The 18,424-nt window shown below is 34.0% G+C and overlaps 1 protein-coding gene across 2 annotated transcripts in view; it reads right to left on the bottom strand.

Annotated features, from left to right (window-relative positions):
- Positions 1-1,133: 1,133 nt before the first annotated feature.
- Positions 1,134-18,424, bottom strand: part of fbln1 (fibulin 1) — a 55,818-nt gene continuing 38,527 nt past the window's right edge. For both annotated transcript variants that reach the window (XM_042752618.1, XM_042752619.1), the window contains exon 17: positions 1,134-1,813. In XM_042752618.1, the coding sequence (XP_042608552.1) occupies positions 1,674-1,813 (140 nt within the window). In that variant the 3' untranslated portion in view covers positions 1,134-1,673. The remainder of the gene's footprint in view (positions 1,814-18,424) is intronic.

The following is an 18,424-nucleotide window of genomic DNA, read 5'->3' as shown; positions in this document are numbered from 1 at the left end:
TGATAAATAACAACATTTACCTACATATATTTGAATAAACATCTTAATATATGAGAAAAAGCACATGCAGAGTTCTGTGAACATTTGGGATAATGCAACTTAATCGCAATAATCCACAAGTAATTCACACCACTCCAGTCCATCAATGAATGATTTATCAAGCGAAAAGCTGCGTGTTTGTGAGAGAAATATATATATATATATGTTATATATATATATATATATATATATATATAAATATATATATATATATGAATAAGTTTTTAACTTCAGACCTTTGATTTCAGCTAAAATATGAGTTCATAATCAATAATAACACTTCCTCCAGTGAAAAATCCACATCAAAATCCTCACAGAGATTCCTTTAGAGCTTCTTATTTATCTGTCTTGGGGTTTTGAATGGTACATGATCTGTGCAGATTTCTCTCCTGATTCAGATGAGATGACTTTTTCACTGAAGAAAGCTAAATTTTAGATAGAGGAAAGCTTATTTTAGCTGTAAGCAACATTTTGAAGTTAAAACATCTTAATGCCGGATTTGTTTCTTACAAACACGCTTCTCAAGACATTAACTGATGGACTGGAGTGGTGTGGATTATTGTGATGTTTTTATCAGCTGTTTGGACTCTCATTCTGACGGCACCCATTCACTTCCATTAGTGAGCAAGTGATGGAATTTTCAGCAAACTTTCCTTTTTGGGTGAACTGTTCCTTTAAGCAGCCATTCACTCAATAATAGACAGTAGACTTTGACAAAAAAAGGAGTAGAAATCTAAAAAAAAAAAACCTTTTTAATGCCACAGTCGGTGATACAATACATTAAGCAATGCAAAGTGTGTCTACACAAGCATACAATCAGTGTCGATTTGTCTTTCTTTAAACCCAGTAAACCCCTTTCAGCCCTATGAAGGATGAGCTCGCATCAATTCACAGAAACGCCTTCAGTTCGACTCCCAAAGGCAGCTGAAGAGGAAACCAGTGGGAAATAAGTAAAAACATGCTTTTACATTCTACAATAAAAATCAGAGCAGCAAATGATGTTTATTCCACCAAAAACATGGTGGCGTCTAAAGCACGGCATCGCTCCCAACATGCATCTTTCTTGTCTGTCCTGGTGTGACACGTTTCTCTTGTAAAACTTTAGTTGGACAAAAGCATTTAGTCATTTTAGGTGTCAATTTAGAAATTATCTCACACTATTAATTGCATTAAAAAGAATAGTTCATCTAGAAATTGAAATACTCATATTCACCTTTATATAATTTCATAGATTCGGCTAAACATCTTGTTTAACGTTGCACAGAAGAAAGTCAGTCAAGTGGACGACATGATGGTGAGTAAATGATGACAGATTCTTTTATTATTATTATTATTCCTAAATTAGCTAAATTAACTGTAGTTGCACTGAAAGAAAATCTGATTATATTTTCAATATAAGTGAATTTTCTCGTACTTTTTTACTAAATCTGCTAGTGCAGTGTGACAGTGCACTTATATTGATGAGTCAAACTTTGAAAACACGTCTTAAAATATCGTAAGTAAATTCATCTTGCAGATCTGAAGTTATTCAAACATTTCTATAGTCATTCAGAAAGCTTGCTAATGACAATGTTTTTGTGATTTCATAAATGGACACCAAAAATGTATAGACAGAAAGGTTAATGTTGACGTTTCTAAAACCAAAACTCTGACACGTAGATGTGAACGTTGATGATGTTCCGGTGAGAAACGACTCCGTTTGTGACGTAGTTCATGGCCAGCTTTAGTACGCTGCTCACAGGACCAACCAGCGGCTTCACCTGTCTGACTACACCTGTAGACAACAAAATACAATCAGAAAAAGGGTTTATACACTCACACCACACCTAAATGTGGTCCAAATCTGTTTTCCCATCAAATGAGGTGACAAACATCAGTTTTTAGTATGAAAGCATGCAAAAATCACATTGAATCTGATATTTTAATTTCCAAACTAGGCCACTTTCATGGAAATAAACAGGATAAAAAACATTTTTTTGTTTGTTTGTTTTTTTCATAGGAGGTATGTTTGCCTCACAAATAAAGTTCTGAAACATAGTTTATTGTCTAGCAATCTCATGAGAAAATCGAAACTATTTTACGAGATTTCGTACGAATTTTAACTATGTGGTGTGTACAGAAATGCAGTTTCTAGAAAAAAAAAAGTACACGTAAAGGTCCACCCTAAACCTAGCCATCGAGTGGGTCATACGAAAATATGAGTTTGTATGAGATTGTACAAATTTATACGAATTAGCCATCAATTTTCCAAAACATTAAATAGTTTTGAATTGGGAGTGTATCAATGTAAACCATGAAAAGTGAAAGTATGTGAGTGCAAATGCTAGTTGCATCCACTTGACATCATGCAAACAAAAAGAAAAGTTTACACTGCAAGTTGTGGTGTTTCAAACATTAGCATAAACTGTATTTTCAATTCAACAAAATATCTGTTTTTTGTCCATGTTAGGTTGTCCTTAACAGAAAATAAGCAGACAATTGTAAACCTTATGAGAAAACGTAAATATTTTACAAGGTGGCAATTTTGTATTCGTACAATGCAATTTGGTAATGGGCAATTTTTAGGAAAAAAAAAATGTAAGCATGAAGGTCCACTCTTGAACTTAACTATCAGTGGGGCATAAGCAGATCATACGAAAATGTACAAATGAGATTGCACGAATTCATGCGTTTATGAGTTTCATTAAACTCATAAACCCCCTGCAGTTATTTCACGAACCCCAGATTCGGAAACTTTGACATAATGTTTAATGTACATCATGTTGTTGATAACAAGTGTAATATTTTCTTACTCTTTGTATTTTTTTTTATCAATTTGGTACAAGATTATCCTATTTAAATCAATGTGAAAAATTTGTTAGGTCAAAAGTAATTTAAAAGTAGTTTGATGATATTACCTAAAATGTGTAAAAAACGTGTAAGGATTATGTTACTAACTAAAATTTTTGTAATGTAATTTGGAATCAGTAACGGATTACAATTTGTAAGCAATCTACCCAGCTCTGGTGGTGCAATAGTGAACATTAGCATAAACTTTTATGTCTTTTCAATTCCGAACTGGGCCATTTTTGGACCAAATTGGATAAATTTCATTATTTATTTTTTTTTGTCCATGTGAGGTTGTGCCTAACAAATAAAGTTTGTTTTGAGCAGAAAATTGGAAGTCTTATGAGAAAATGTAACTATTTTACGAAGTGGTGACTTCGCACATTGTGACTTGATTTGAAGAAATATGGCTAGAAATGATTAATGAGATCTAGAAATAGTTACAAAGTTACTTTGCAGTTGACCTGACAGATGCATTGCAAGTGGAGCTAAAGCGAACATTAGCATAAACTCTCTTTTCTCTTTCAGAACAACTGCTGTCATGGTGGAGCAAGTTTGCACAGAGATTGCAAAGAAATTTGAGTACAGTAACCTAAAAACACAAGCTAAACTATGCACTGCATTGGCCAAGCGTTAACATCTGCGTTTGCGTACTCATGTCTGTCCTTAGTTAATTTTTTGGCCTTAAGGCACGCTCTGAAGTTTAAAATTATGGATCTTTTGTCATTTATAGAGACAAAACATTGTCATAATTATGTCTGGGCCTCATGTAAGTGGTGGTAACATAACAGACACAAAGTTTATGAAAATAAGTATAATTCACAGCCATTATACAGCGACTTAAAGGAGCAGCACATACTAAAGCTCAGTGATGGATGCAACACTTATTGTTACAGAAACAAGGAAATTTGCAAGACATCCTTCGTTATAGGCCTGGCAGACAACAGTGAAAATTATCCAGATGAGCCAAGAACGCTGGAAAATCTTCTAAAAGTGAATAATTGAAGGAGCTTCCTTGCAATGGTCTCAGGTAAGTTTTATGACATACGTTAAGTTTTAATGAATTTTAATAAACATACATACGTATATAATAAAAAAGGATAGTGATAATTGTTTTCTTATGGGCCCTAATTAGCCATGGCCTGCCTAAAAACATTTAATATGAAGTTTGAGCATAATCAAATATTAATCACAAAAATATTGTTACTAACTCCTCAGAAGATGGAGACCAAGTTCATTTGAGGGGGAAAAATGTTCCTTTCACATATTTTGGTTGGCAAAGCTGGACTGGTTTTGATTTCAGAGTTTAAAGGCATCATAATGAGCAAATCACACACATATATATATATACTGTCCTTAAATGACATTTGTGTGGTTTTATTCCTGCGTAATATATAACAGCACCATGGAACAATATGATACACTCTTACTTCAACTAAATCATTGTGTTTCTGAAGTCAAGTGTCACTTGATGTTGATACCAGACCACATCACAGCAGCCTTTTCAAACCACAGCACGGTCAAGGATTACAAGAGTAAAAAGGCAAAACGTCGGCAAATATTTCTGTGGCCAGCTTTAACACGACATAACAGCTGGACCTTGTAAAAAATGTCAAATTGTGAGACCAGTACTGTTAACCATAAACTTTTTACCTCTTGGTCAACTAGAGAAAGGTGATGTTAGCAGTCCTGGCTATAGAACGTAAAAACAAACAAAAAAAACCTCTGGTATTCCACAATAAGACAATAAGTATAGCATTTTTATTTTTAATGCAATGAATGCACTTTATTTTGTTTCAATAATATTTATTCTTTAATATTTTGTATTTTGAGCAGATTTCATGGTATTAGACAATATTCAGATCTGAATTATTTAACATTTATTTCTGTTTAAACTAATAAAATGTAGAGAAAAAAAATATTATTTTCAGTTAATACAGTGTTTCAGTGTACAGTGTTACTTGTTTCCCAATTTGAAAAATTTAGAAGAGCATTAAAAAACTCTTTATAAAGTTTATTCTTTATAAAGAGATGCAGGACACTTTTAGAAGCAGAATGATTTCATTAATTTAGTTTTGCATTTTGATATCTATTTATTTATTTTGATATCTATTAAATGTTATATATATATATATATATATATATATATATATATATATATATATATATATATATATTATAGCTCATTTGTAGATTATGCGTTGTATTTTGTATTATTTATATTTCTAATAATGTACTAACTTCTCATGGGGGTCATTTTTGACCACAACGTATGACTTTTTTGCTTAAAACCATTTCGCAATTTCTAATCATCCCCACAATTTTTTTGTGTCTTCATATGGCTAGTGCCACAAGTGTCACCAAATTTTGTGTGATTCCGATGAAGTAAATAAAATCTAAAAAATCTAAATGTAAAATATTTTTGTCTAAAATAACTGATGACCACTAGAGGGTTAAGCTAGAAACTAACTCTACGCAAATGCGCTTAATAACATCCATTCTTGCATTATGGGAAAATATTATATATATATAAAATCATTACAAGCACCGACAGCGAGAGACTGTTTAATAATGCATCACATGTATTTGATGAAAAGTGGTGGTTGTTGCTGGTAACTGTATGATGATTGAAATCGCAAAATGGCCTAAACAATTAGTAAATAAACTGCAGAATGTTGTTTTCTAATACACACAAATTTCATGTTTTGTCTGCTTTTTAGCCAGTATTCAAAGTCCAAAGCACAAGGAAAATCTGCGCTGAAATAGTGTTATTCGTCAGCTGCTCAGTCACATTTTTATGAATTTTTACAAGGCATGTGACAGTGTGATACATGCAACAAACATAATTTTTTTAATGCATTTAGCAGACGCTTTTATCCAAAGTGCATTCAGGCTATCAATTTTTACCTATCATGTGTTCCCGGGGAATCGAACCCCCAACCTTGCGCTTGTTAACGCAATGCTCTACCACTTGAGCTACAGGAGCACTTCCCAAATTTGTAATGAGAATCATTTATAAATCTGCCGTTGTCAACAAAAAGAAGCACTGAGATCTTACTGGTTTCAGCCAAAATAAGAGAAAACACAAGAACTCCATTAACGGTTTAATTTTTTTCAGTTTTGGCTTCGGCCGAGAATTTTCATTTCGGTGCATTCCTACCAAACACACTCTGAAATTTTTCAGAAAGAAAACTGACCATAGAAGAAGACGTTAAGTTTATGTTTAGCCATAAAAATGTACATTAATGGCTGATATCTACCTTGTTTTAATGTGCGAGAACGGCGATTTCAAACTTGAATGCGCATGGCTCCCAGCATCATTTGCTTCCAGTTATTTTGGCTATACAAGAACAGCCCGTTAGTATTGCAAACTGGTATACGTTATTATATTATTTAAAGGGGTCATATGATGTGATTTCAATTTTTCCTTTCTCTTTAGAGTGTTACAAGCTCTTGGTGCAGAAAGAAGATCTGTAAAGTTGCAAAGACCAAAGTCTCAAATGAGACACACACACACACACACACACACACACACACACACACATGTCTACGTCACTGTGTGTGGGAAGATTTGCATAACGCCGCCCAAATATTCACGCAAAGAAAGAATGCGTAACGTTTATTCTCTCTGTTGTCGCTGCTGCCATGTTGTGGAGACTGTGTTTTTCGTTCTGAAAGTAAAGCTGCTTTGTTTGCCTTCCAAAAGAGGACACGACTAGAAATCAGTGGTTAAGTTGTATTTCAACACTGTTCCAGAACAGTCCAACCTAAATATTCAGATGTGTGCAGTGCATTTTATGGAGGATGAGGACTGTTTCCTGAACCAGTAGCCTGCAATGTGTCTGTGGCACAATGGCTGTTGTTGGGCAGTTCAAACTTTGCAAGGACAGTCTGGGCTTCTGACTCACAGCCTGTAAGTACATTTTTTATATTTAAAGAATTTGCCAAACGTGAGATTTGAGCAGTGTAGAGTAGGCTTGTTGTTTGGCGTTTCTCCGATCACAAATGCAGACATGGTTTTATGTTTACGCAGCACGATACACAACGCAATGCATAAAAACACAGTATAAGTCATCATAATCAGTAATTATGTCCCCACTGGATGCAACAAATGCCTCGTTTTGTAATGGGTTTTATTGGTTGTGTCTCGTCGCGCCGGGACACTCAGGGGAAAGGGGAAGTCGTGGCCTAGTGGTTGGAGAGTTTGACTCCTAACCCTAAGGTTGTGGGTTTGAGTCTCGGGTTGGCAATACCACGACTGAGGTGCCCTTGAGCAAGGCACCGAACCCCCAACTTCTCCCCGGGTGTCGCAGCATAAATGGCTGCCCACTGCTCCGGGTGTGTGTGTTCACATTGTGTGTGTGTTCACTGCTGTGTTTGTGCACTTTGGATGGGTTAAATGCAGAGCACGAATTCCGAGTATGGGTCACCATACTTGGCTGTATGTCACATCACTTTCACTCTCACTTTTTCAGCATGACAGTATGTTAAGAGGTGTAACATTTCCGTCACATGCTTGAGGTACTCGGCCAATCACAACGCACTGAATAGCTGGCCAATCAGAGCACACCTTGCTTTTCAGAACGATGAGCTTTATAAAAATTGACGCGTTTCAGAAAGGCGGGGCATAGAGGACAAACAATAATGTACATTATATGGAAAATAATGTGATTTTTGAACCTTAAACCGCATAAACACATTGCATTACACAAAACACACCAAATAGTGTTCTTTTTAGCAACCGTTTGATTTAATATCGTAATTGGTTTGTAGTGGAATAGTGCAAACAAAGCACTTTGTTATTCTTCTAGTTCTTCTTATTCTGATGCATTTCAAAATGCAATGAGGCAAGTTTGCTAGAAGCAAAACAAGTTATAGGGAGTTTACAAAGTGTTTCAGGAAGTTTAAAATCCCAGCATTGTTTTGTTTAGAACAAAATGCTGAATGTGTCTGCGGTGGCTTTCTAAACCATGAAGCTGTGCAAATGCGTTCCCACGCTCATTTCGAAATGCCGTTAAAGAGCATGAAGACTGCAAATAGCTTTAGTTAAGTGCATGTTAGCCGTGTACACACTTGTTCCCACAAAACAAATCGAGTTGATGCCAACAGCCATTTGTCATCCTCAATGGCTACGTGGGTTGTGATATTGAAGGTTTACATGTAAACAGTGCAATTTCTGGTTTTCTGGTCACTCCAGCTCTGAGAGGAAATGTATGACAGGATCCAAAATGGGCAGGTTTAACACTAGGGACAAATGCGAGGAATGAGTTGCTCGACCACAATATTGGATAATGACATGCTAGCTGATGGGTTATGCAGGAAAGGGCAACGGAGTCGGCCCACATAGCCAAAATGCCAAGGTTTATCTGCGCCGGTGAACTCACCCCCAACGCCGCACCGCACGAGTGCAGCTGCGATACTCAAATGGCCCTAAACAACTGGAAAGAGGGCATGACTTTTACTTGCTCTCTTTGAAAAGCCTCATGTGCGGTTTGGTATCTCAAGCTCAATTAGCAATGAATCATTGCGGTCAACTCGTCGGACTGAAGCTGGAATGTTGGTTCCAGTCGTACCTCCATTGAAAACTCGACCGCACTGTCATGTTTTACGATTGATCGCTTGTATCCTTTATCGCTGAAAGTTGAAGTGCACTTTATTCGCTGTTAAACTCTGCTGGTGTGGTATTTAGGATTATTTGAAGTACTTCCAACTCAGAACTAGTGATCTGTCGATAATGAATAATGTATTTGAGCACAAGTCATTATGAAGCGCTCAAGGCTGCCACCTACAGGTCCTGGTAGGCTAGTACACTTTTGAATTGTTTGCATTCACGTATTGTTGATATATAGTTAAAATGATTAAATATTATGATTTAGTATAGCGACCAATTATCACTATTAATTAGTTGCTTATTAGCATGCCTATTATTAACATATTGGTTGTTTTTAGTACTTATTCTGCATGAACATAGGTGATTTACTAACAATGTACAAATTAAAGAACATAGACGCAACATCTCATTTACATATCGACCAACACAATATACCAAGCACAGCGCAAATTAGCGTGATCGCAAATAAAGAAATAAAGAAGCCGCGGTACGTTAAAAAGAACCTGAGGCCAAAAATTAAAGTTTGCTAGAATTGGTATTGCGTGACTCCTAGTTGAGGTTTCAAAGTCGTCTTTTATTTCCTGAAGCAAATTAAAAATAACAAGGCTTGGCAAACGATGTGTTCAGATAACATGTTCTTCTGGCATTCAAAATAATAAGTGTGGAAAAAATCCTCTCCCTTCCACCACACGCTCTGTTCTCTGTGCTGCCTCCTCCAGCAACAATAATTGCAGCAATTTCAAGCGCAAAATAGTTTAAGACATGCTTTTTTGGGGTGTTAAATAATGCCACAAATCCCAGTAATTTGATGAGTGCAAATATTAGTAAAACGCATTGCATGATTCATTTGAATACTCTCCTCCCATAACTTTTGCGTTTGAAAGGGGAACTCCTATAAAAATTCATATTCAATAAGGTCAGGCGCAAAAATAACTGTGTCTGCACCTTTTCAGCGCTAATTCTTCACTGCGCGTCTTTAGTAAAACCTGACAGTACAATTTTAACGCCAAAAGATGGTTTGCGCTGGTGCAAGCTGTTAGTAAAACTGGCCCATTCTACAACGCTGGTTCCACCGCACTCTTCTGTCACTTAATCTTTTTTATTACTTAGTATTGGACCATGATCTCCTATACTAAAACTGGCCCATTGTCACCAAAAGACGAATACTATAAATTAGAAAATGTGTAAAAATGAGCATTGTTTTATTTTTAGATTAATTACATATATATATATATATATATATATATATATATATATATATATATATATATATATATATATATATATATATATAGATATATATATATATATATATATATATATATAATGTTAAGGGTTTGGATTATGGTTTATTTAAAGTCAAAGTGTTATTTGAAGATGAAATGTTTTGTGCTACACACACACACCTATTTTTATTTACTTTTGTGTTTTTATTTAAGGTTTTGATTTCGGATTTCGGATAGTTTAACGTTAAGGATTTTTGTACTTTTTTATTATTATGGTTTTATTTAATTTTGTAGATTTTAGTTAGATTTAAAGGTGAAACATGTTTTTTGTGCAACTAGTAAAAAGTTTTCAAACACGTTTGTTTCTATACAAAATTTAAAATTACTTATACATTTACTTATTACTTATATTTAGAATAGTAAATTACTATTTTTAAAATTTGTCATATTCATTGATGTTATTCATGACTAAAATGGCACATAATGTTGAACCGTGATGGACCAAACTGTAACCAAACATTTTCAAAATACATATTAAATTATAAATATAAATGAAAATATTTGTCAACAACATGTGCAAGTAAAACATTTAAAAGTGTAGTAACACTTTTCCCCATTGTAGACTTTTGTAGGCCTAGTTTATATATTTCTTTCTACTTTTTATTTCTTTTTATGGTTTTAAGGGTTTTGATTGTATGTTTTGTGTGAAGTGTGTGATTTTTGTGCTAATAGTAAAAAGGTAAAACAAGCTTTCAAACTACTTTCCTATTCCACAGATGTCAACTGTTAACTAATAGCCAAATAGCTATTTAACCAATGTTTTAGCGAACTTGCATTACAATCTATCATTTCCAGATCTCAGTTTTTATGCATCACATTACGGTTTCATGTTGACTTTAAGTCATTAGAAGTCCTGTTCTCTTGTATAACTCCTGGCGTAGCGTCTTGGATGCGTCAGAGCGCGTGATGGATCAGCGTTGATGGATGAGCGGGTCTCTGGCTGCGCTGTCAGTGAGTGAGGAGTGTCTGCGGGGGCTGCAGACCACCACAGTTGAGAGAAAACGCCTTCATTTTCACTGCTAATCCCTCAGCTGAGGAGTCTTCGTGGGTTTGGTCCGGCTCATTGTGTGGCTAATGCCGTGCCATTTTGTGATTTACTCTCTGATATGTTGTTATCCAGAGGCCGATGCTTTAGACGCTCCTCTTTGGCTTCAGTGTGTGGCGGCTAAACTTCCTGTTGTTATTTTGTGCTTTCAGATTAGATAAAGAGTCCTCAGACCGTTCCTCGGGCGAAAGCCGATCCTCGCAGTGCGTGAAATGGATAAAATAGCAATGGCGAACAGCATGTCATATTTTCTGTGTAGACCCCTAAAAAGGTCAAAATGAGTCACTGTTCTATTTAATTCTAGCATTTAATTACATTTTTGCATTTAATTAAGTATATTAAATTAATTCTTACATGTATATTTTAGACAATATTTATATACAATATTTATATACTGTATATATTATTTTAAATACATTTATATTAATATTTCATAATGTATTTTCCTATACTATTGTATTTCATAGTTGCATTTAATTAAATTTGCATTTATATTTAATTGCAGTAATACAATTAATTCTTGTATATAATTAAATATAGACAATATTTATATATTCAGATTTTAAAATGCATTTATATAAGTTCATTTTATAATATGTATTAGTATTTTTTTTTTTGCTATACTGTTGTTTTTTAATAAACATTAAAATATAAAAAATAATTTAAAAAAAATTACATTTTAAATAATTTTAAACTTTATAAAATTTTCCTTTGTCATATGGGATGTCCTGGCAGAATAAAGCAATATTTATTTATTTATTTATTTTTAAATAGTTATCAATAGAGAAAAATATTTTTGTTTGCACAAATGTGTAATTATTCCAGCGTTACCAACTTACTGACCAATATAACGTCATTTTAAGCACTATTCTTCAGTAATGTAACAGTAGCTGTAATATTTATATCTGTGCTGATGCAATAATAGATCTCCTAATATATCCTCTCTCACATGTGCAGCATTCAGAAGTCTGATTCATTCAGTGAATCAGTTTCTTTCGGAAAATAAAAATAGCCCAATTATTCTGAATTAACCCTGTAAATATGCATATATCTACTAAAATGGTCAAATTTTGATTGCAGGAGAGTGATGAACAGCAGCAATTACCTAAAAAAAATAAAGTTGCCACGCACAAACTCAAATGAATCTTTTGTCAGCATGAAGTGATTCACTAAAATAACTCAAACTTAGCTTCCCTTCTATACAGCTAATGCAAAGCGAAGCCTTGTCCCTGCACAGCGTCTACATTTCTGACACGCTTCACTAAAATTCCTCCGGTCTGTGTGAAGGACAGTAGCTGTAGCCAGCGTCACATACCTGATCACAGACAGCATGTCTCTGCCGTCGCCTCCGTTTGTAACGTTAACTTCCCTGCGCTCAAATATTGCATCACTTGGAGCGGCCACTGACCACAGGTGCATATCCCTACCAGATGTTTCCACCAACTGGAATTTTTATCCTGCCTTTTTTTTTTACCCGGCCCGAGGTGAAGCCAAACTGAGAGCCGCTCAAGGGAAGATGCCACGGCGTTTGATTTCCCACCGTCCACTCCCGCCGATGTCTGTACATTCCCCATGCTCGTGGTAGTCCAGGAAGTCACCGCAGTTTTGGGCTATTCCAGGCCTGCATTTCTGATATCCAGACGTCATTGGTGTCCCGGGCCAGGGATTCATCCTCAGCGAGGAGCTCGTGTCAACAAGGAGAGCGTTGATGCAACAGACTGGACCTCCTCTCTCAGCCTCTCGGACCACACACACACTTTTTGCATTCAATGCCACAAATAAAACGTGGAAATTACACACAGTGTTTCCCAGACCGTCCAGCTCAAAGCAGGGATACTTATAAAGTCTTAATTTGCCCTTCCACAAATTAAGGCCTTAAATCAGAGCAGAAAGTCTTCATAGTCATGGCATTAAATGTTGCATGCACTGCAAAAAATAAATATCTTATGCAGTATTTTTGTTTTGTTTTCCAATACAAATATGTAAACATCCTTAAATCAAGATACATTTACTTGAGATGCAAATTGAACATATAAAGTCTTGTTTTCTGAGAAACTGAACAAAAGGAATTGAGTTTGTTTAACCCTAAAGTTTGTGCTTTTTTATATAAATTAGATTAATGTAGTACAGTATATTCAAATTCAGTATTTTTTATATATATATATATATATATAGTATATTATTATATATATATATATATATATATATATATATTGTATTTGTAGGGGGATTTTATGGCATGAAATTTTGTTATTTTGACATCAGCTACTTAAGTTTGTTATTTTATGTTAGTTTTGTTGTTTATATAAACATAGACCCTAAAAATAAAATTTTCAAAAAAAACTAATAAATGTATAAATCATTTTAGACCTCATTTTAAACAACACACTAAAAAAAAAAAAAAAAAAAAAAAAAATAATAATAATAATGAAATAAAAAAAATTCTTGAAGTTTAAGTTCGTTTTGGAAAACAAATACTATTTTCAAATTTTATGTGAAATATATATTTTTCACAACATGTTTCACTCTAAAACTGTGAGAAAATCAAATCCACAAATCACAAACAAGTTGTGTTCCAAATTTGAGGATGATATCTTAAAAAATGAGTTTACAGTAAGATTTTGTTTGTGTGCAGTACCAAATGTTTACACTAGATGGAATTGGCTTATAATGTGGCCATTTTTGACCGTGAGGAGTACGTGTGACTTTTTTTCAGGACTATGTAATCTTTTCGAATCATGTCCATGATTTTTGTCTGTGTGTGTGTGTGTGTGTGTGTGTTCACATCTTACCAAATTTCATACCATTGTACAGTAAAATATTTGGAAAATCCAAAACATTTTTCATCAAAAATGAGAGAAGAACAAAAGTTTAAACAAGAAAAAAACATCTGCCTATAGGGTATGAAAACGTAATTTTCTTTTGAATTAAGTAGATTTTTCTGAGCCTATTGGCAGATATGTATTCTGTTTTAATCATAAACATCATTTTGATCAATTTGTCATAAAACAAGACTTTCCTATTTTATGTAATTTTGTCTCTCAAGTATCTTGATTTATGAATTTTTAGACATTTTCACTGGAAAAAACAAGACGAAGAACATAACTTTTTTGCAGTGTGATCAAAACGAAAAGTTAATGCTATTTTTTGTAAAAAGAATGAAAAAGTAATGGAGATTTGTTTGAAGTATTTTTAAACTTTGAAGCAATGCTAATAAAAGACATTTACATATATAGATATTTATATATTACTGTATATATTAATATTTACATATTAATGAATTGTATTCCAGTCAATTCATGCCTTAAATAGTTTTTACTTGGTCTTAAAAAAAAAATTAATTCACCTTCATAAAACCTGCAGAAACCCCGTCAAAGACTCTCTTCTCTTCTTGAAATGTTGACTTAGTCAACCTACCTGGAACACCGCTAAAACAAACACGGCTGCTGTTCTGATGCTTTCAGGTGGTCACCATAGACACGATTGTGTTTTCACTCACTCCTGACCGCCGCACAAACGTGTGAATGACACAAACGGGCATTACAAGTCCAAGACAAATGCCAGTGACTGGGAGTTTCAAGCCTTCTGAAGAAGCTCCAAATAATTTTTTTTATTTGTCTGTTTATAGAGACTAAAAAGGGAATGTAATCTTTGATGTTAATACTTTCTCTCTCTTCAGCTTATTTTACAACCATTTGTGATACAACTGTGGCACAAGCAATCAAAATAAAATCTAAACTGTGATATGTGTGACTATTAAATCAATCTCTGAAGGTGCTCGCTTATAAATGTGTGCTTTGAGAAAACAAGGAGCATCAGGTTCATTTTGTTTCGACCGTGTAATTTCAAATATTTTGTGTGCAGATGTTTAGAACATTTAACTTTATTTGAAATGAGGAGTGTTTTTAAAACTATTGACAATTAAACAGAAACTGTAAGGTCTTTCTGTAGTCGGCGGCCAAAATAAAAGCTTGAAGATTATTTGTAAAAAAAATAAAAAATAATAAAATCACATTTTACTCTTGTACAGTAAAAATAATAATCATTATTGCTGTGTTTTTGTATTTTATCATTTTAATAATCAATTGTATTATTTTTTTTTATTATTAATTTTTAATGTCATTTAGTAGCAGCAGTAATAGTAGTAAAAATTTAAATTTTACTTTTATACTGTGAAAATTAATTTGATATTTTATCACAACATTTTAATTTTTTTATGATTTTAACAGAAATTGATAATTATTTGTAGTAGTATTATTGTTTTTTATCTGTATTATATATTCGTTATCGATTTTTTTTTTCTTTACTGAAATATTGATTGCAGTGGTGGGAGAAATGTATCTAATTTATTTATTGATTTTTTTTAAAGGAGGTTTGAGTTGTGTACCAAAATGTACACAACATGAACAGAGTTATTTCTATTGGCAGTGGAGTATATTTAAACATCTAAGCAACAGCAATATGAAGTGTTAGATTGTTTTATATTGCAGTTCACACTGCAATATATAACCATCGCAATGTGAGTTTTGGTCCAATCTGCAAAACATTGTCACTTTGTGGTGCTATAAATTATTGCATGTTCTGAAAATATTTGCAGCAGCATGTAGCTTTCAGCAAATAGCGCCAGCAACGTCAAGTCCATGGGTTCGATTCCCAGGGAATGCTATTTCTAAAAGTAGAGCTTGAATTGCAATATAAAAATGGCTTTAAATCCTCCTAAACGCAAGAGTTTGGAGTGTGACTACTTGTAGTCTGAGCAATGAAAGATGGTAACAGTCATTGTTGTTCTTTTTGGTGATGCTAGTAGTGCAGAAACAGCACTTCACCTAAAACATGTACATCATAGTTTAGTTTGTATGTTAAAAGTTGCAAACAAGCATAGTTGCTTTCTTATATCATATCTGCAAGCTTTTAGGCCAAGGATTGTGATGACACATGATGTTAATAGTTGAGGTTAATGGATTCGTACAACCATCTCCATGTTGCTCAAACACACCACAGCATCAACAAATATTGTTTTAACAGTGACATGTCTCGTAAATCACGTCAAGCTCCTTTATTGTAATCCAAAGCCCGAGGGAAACGGGACGGAGGAGCCGCTGCGCTCCGTACATTCGTGATTTATCCACACCAGCTGTTCTCCAGCACTGACTCACGGCACGTCCGTTTGTCCATAGGACCACCATTGAGTTTAATTGAAGGAGCTTCTGGTCACGATATGAGGCCCCCAACTCGGGGCCGTAAGAACGGCGCATTTGGAAAGAGGTGGCTCCTCGTACTGAGTGCAGGAAAGGCTTTCATGTGGCACCGGCTCAAACGGCCAGACAAACACACATTCAGACGTCATGACGTCATGCCAGGATTCCACACGACCGCGAGTGTCTGCCGTCGCCATCGCTGCCAGTTGTTTGTGGCTCTTTTGTGTAATGGTGATTTAGGAAGTCTATTCTCTCAGCTAGGAGGGGAAACTACCCATGACGTCTGCGCACTTAAAGGCGGCCTCTTCAGGGTTTCATTATAACGTGTTTCATCTCGGTCACACTGATCTTTCATGTTCAGGCGCCATTGTGGAGTAAATTAAATAAAGATTTTTACATGAGAACAAACAAAAAAATGGATTTTTACATTACAGTGGTCGGCCAAAAATGAAAATCGTTGCTAGGGTGCTGCTGCGTGGTTGCTAGGTGGGCACATATTCATCCAAATCAAGATCCAAGTCTTAATAGAATTAATTTCAATTACAGTAGGTATATAAAAACTAACAATCTTAAATATAAAAAAAAGTGTTCATTTTTAAATGTACATTACAAATATTATGTTATTTCATAATACTATTTAAAATTTGAATAAATGTATTAGTATATTTATAAATTAACATTAATGTGGATTTTTGAATATGGTAGAAGTATTTTTGGTAACACTTTATTTTAAGGTGCTCTGGTTAGACGTTACATGTACTTACTATTATAATAACAATTCATTATGATAATTAATTACATGCAAGTAACCCTTAGCAAAACCCTTATCCTAAACATATAATAAGTACATGTAGCTAATTAATTTTACTCAGTACTTAAATGTGCTTAAATGTATAATCACCACTGTAACAAGGACACCTTAAAATAAAGTGAACGGTTTGTTTTTCTGTACTACTACTACTATTACACATTTTTTTTTAACTCAAATTTATTGTTTTTATTATTATTAGTCATTTTATTTTATTTGTATTATTTATAAATATCTATAACTTAATGGTAATGTTGGGTTTGGAATATAGTAGAAGCATTTTTTGTTAAACTACTACTATTAAATTATTTTTAAAAATTCAGTTATTTAAATTAAGCTAAAATCAAATAACAATGTAATATATAATAGATGAAAAAATGATGAAAAACAATGTTTGTTGAAGTACTAAAATTACTAAAATAAAAATTTAAAATAAATAAAACTAAACATAATCAAAAAAGTTAGTAATAATCACAAAAATTTGAAATTACAAAAATTGTAAAATTAGTAAAAAAAAATTAAGAAATTAGTAAAAACTTAATGTAAAATAAAAATAAAAGCATAAAACAATATTGATAAATACTATAATGTAATGTAGTAAATAAATAATACTAAATTAACACTGGTTAGTTAATGAAACCTAATGCATTAACTGTTAATGTATTGAATGTTATTGTAAATGTTTGCCAATTGCCAATGAGTTTTTGCACCAAAGTTTTGTAATTGTAAGTAGCAGATTTATGGATTTTGAAATAATTATTGATCAACCACATATAAACTGAAATCTGTTGTGCACTAAGATACTGTCTATGGTGGTGCAAAGTACGTTAAACACTGTAAATGTTGTGCCAGAGTTTGTTGTATAGGAAAGAACAAAACTCTTATTCATAGTTCAACATGACTAAAATAACTTGTCTTGATTTTAATTAGTTTCAAAGTGCATAGCTGCTGATTTTGTGGAATGCTTTAGACGTTTCACTCTATCTTATATAATCTATGAATGAATTTCATTTTAATATTTCTTCAAAAGAGTATGTTTCTCATCAGTCTCACCCACATTTCTATAAACTCAGAATGGTAACCCTTCCCAATAACCTTTGTGTGAAAGCACACCAACAATAACCGTCTGGACACCAAAAAACCTCTTTGTGAGCTTTTCAAAGTGTCCTGGAAAAACAGAGCGAGTAGACAGAGAACACATTAAAGTCGGTCATGCCACAAAAGTGGGAAACAAGGCCACATGCTTATAGCGAAGGAAAAACATGGGCTCGGGATGAACAACACATGGATGAACGTCTTCAAACGCAGCTGAGAAGGCCGCAAAAGATGCTGTCGACTCTGAAGGCCTATCATCAGCAGGCCCAAGATAGGAATCACACTGTCGGAACGAGTTAGATTGAATAAGCCTCTCCGTGTAGATTCATGCTTCCCGCTAATGTGCTCCCGCAAAGAGACACATATGCATTTGGTTTGTTTAAAGAACAAAAAAAAAAATGAGGAGAATCTTTCGTAATGGGAAATTAGGTCAGAAAACCACTTGATGCAAATGTTATTTCCAGACAGGGATGCCTCTGGGCTCGGTCTGCGGTCCGCTGGCATTGTTAGCCACAT

Source organism: Cyprinus carpio, chromosome B25 (assembly GCF_018340385.1).
Source record: "Cyprinus carpio isolate SPL01 chromosome B25, ASM1834038v1, whole genome shotgun sequence".
Lineage (NCBI taxonomy): Eukaryota > Metazoa > Chordata > Actinopteri > Cypriniformes > Cyprinidae > Cyprinus > Cyprinus carpio.
Note: the sequence above shows the minus strand (reverse complement) of the source record. Positions and strands in the feature narration are given on the sequence as shown.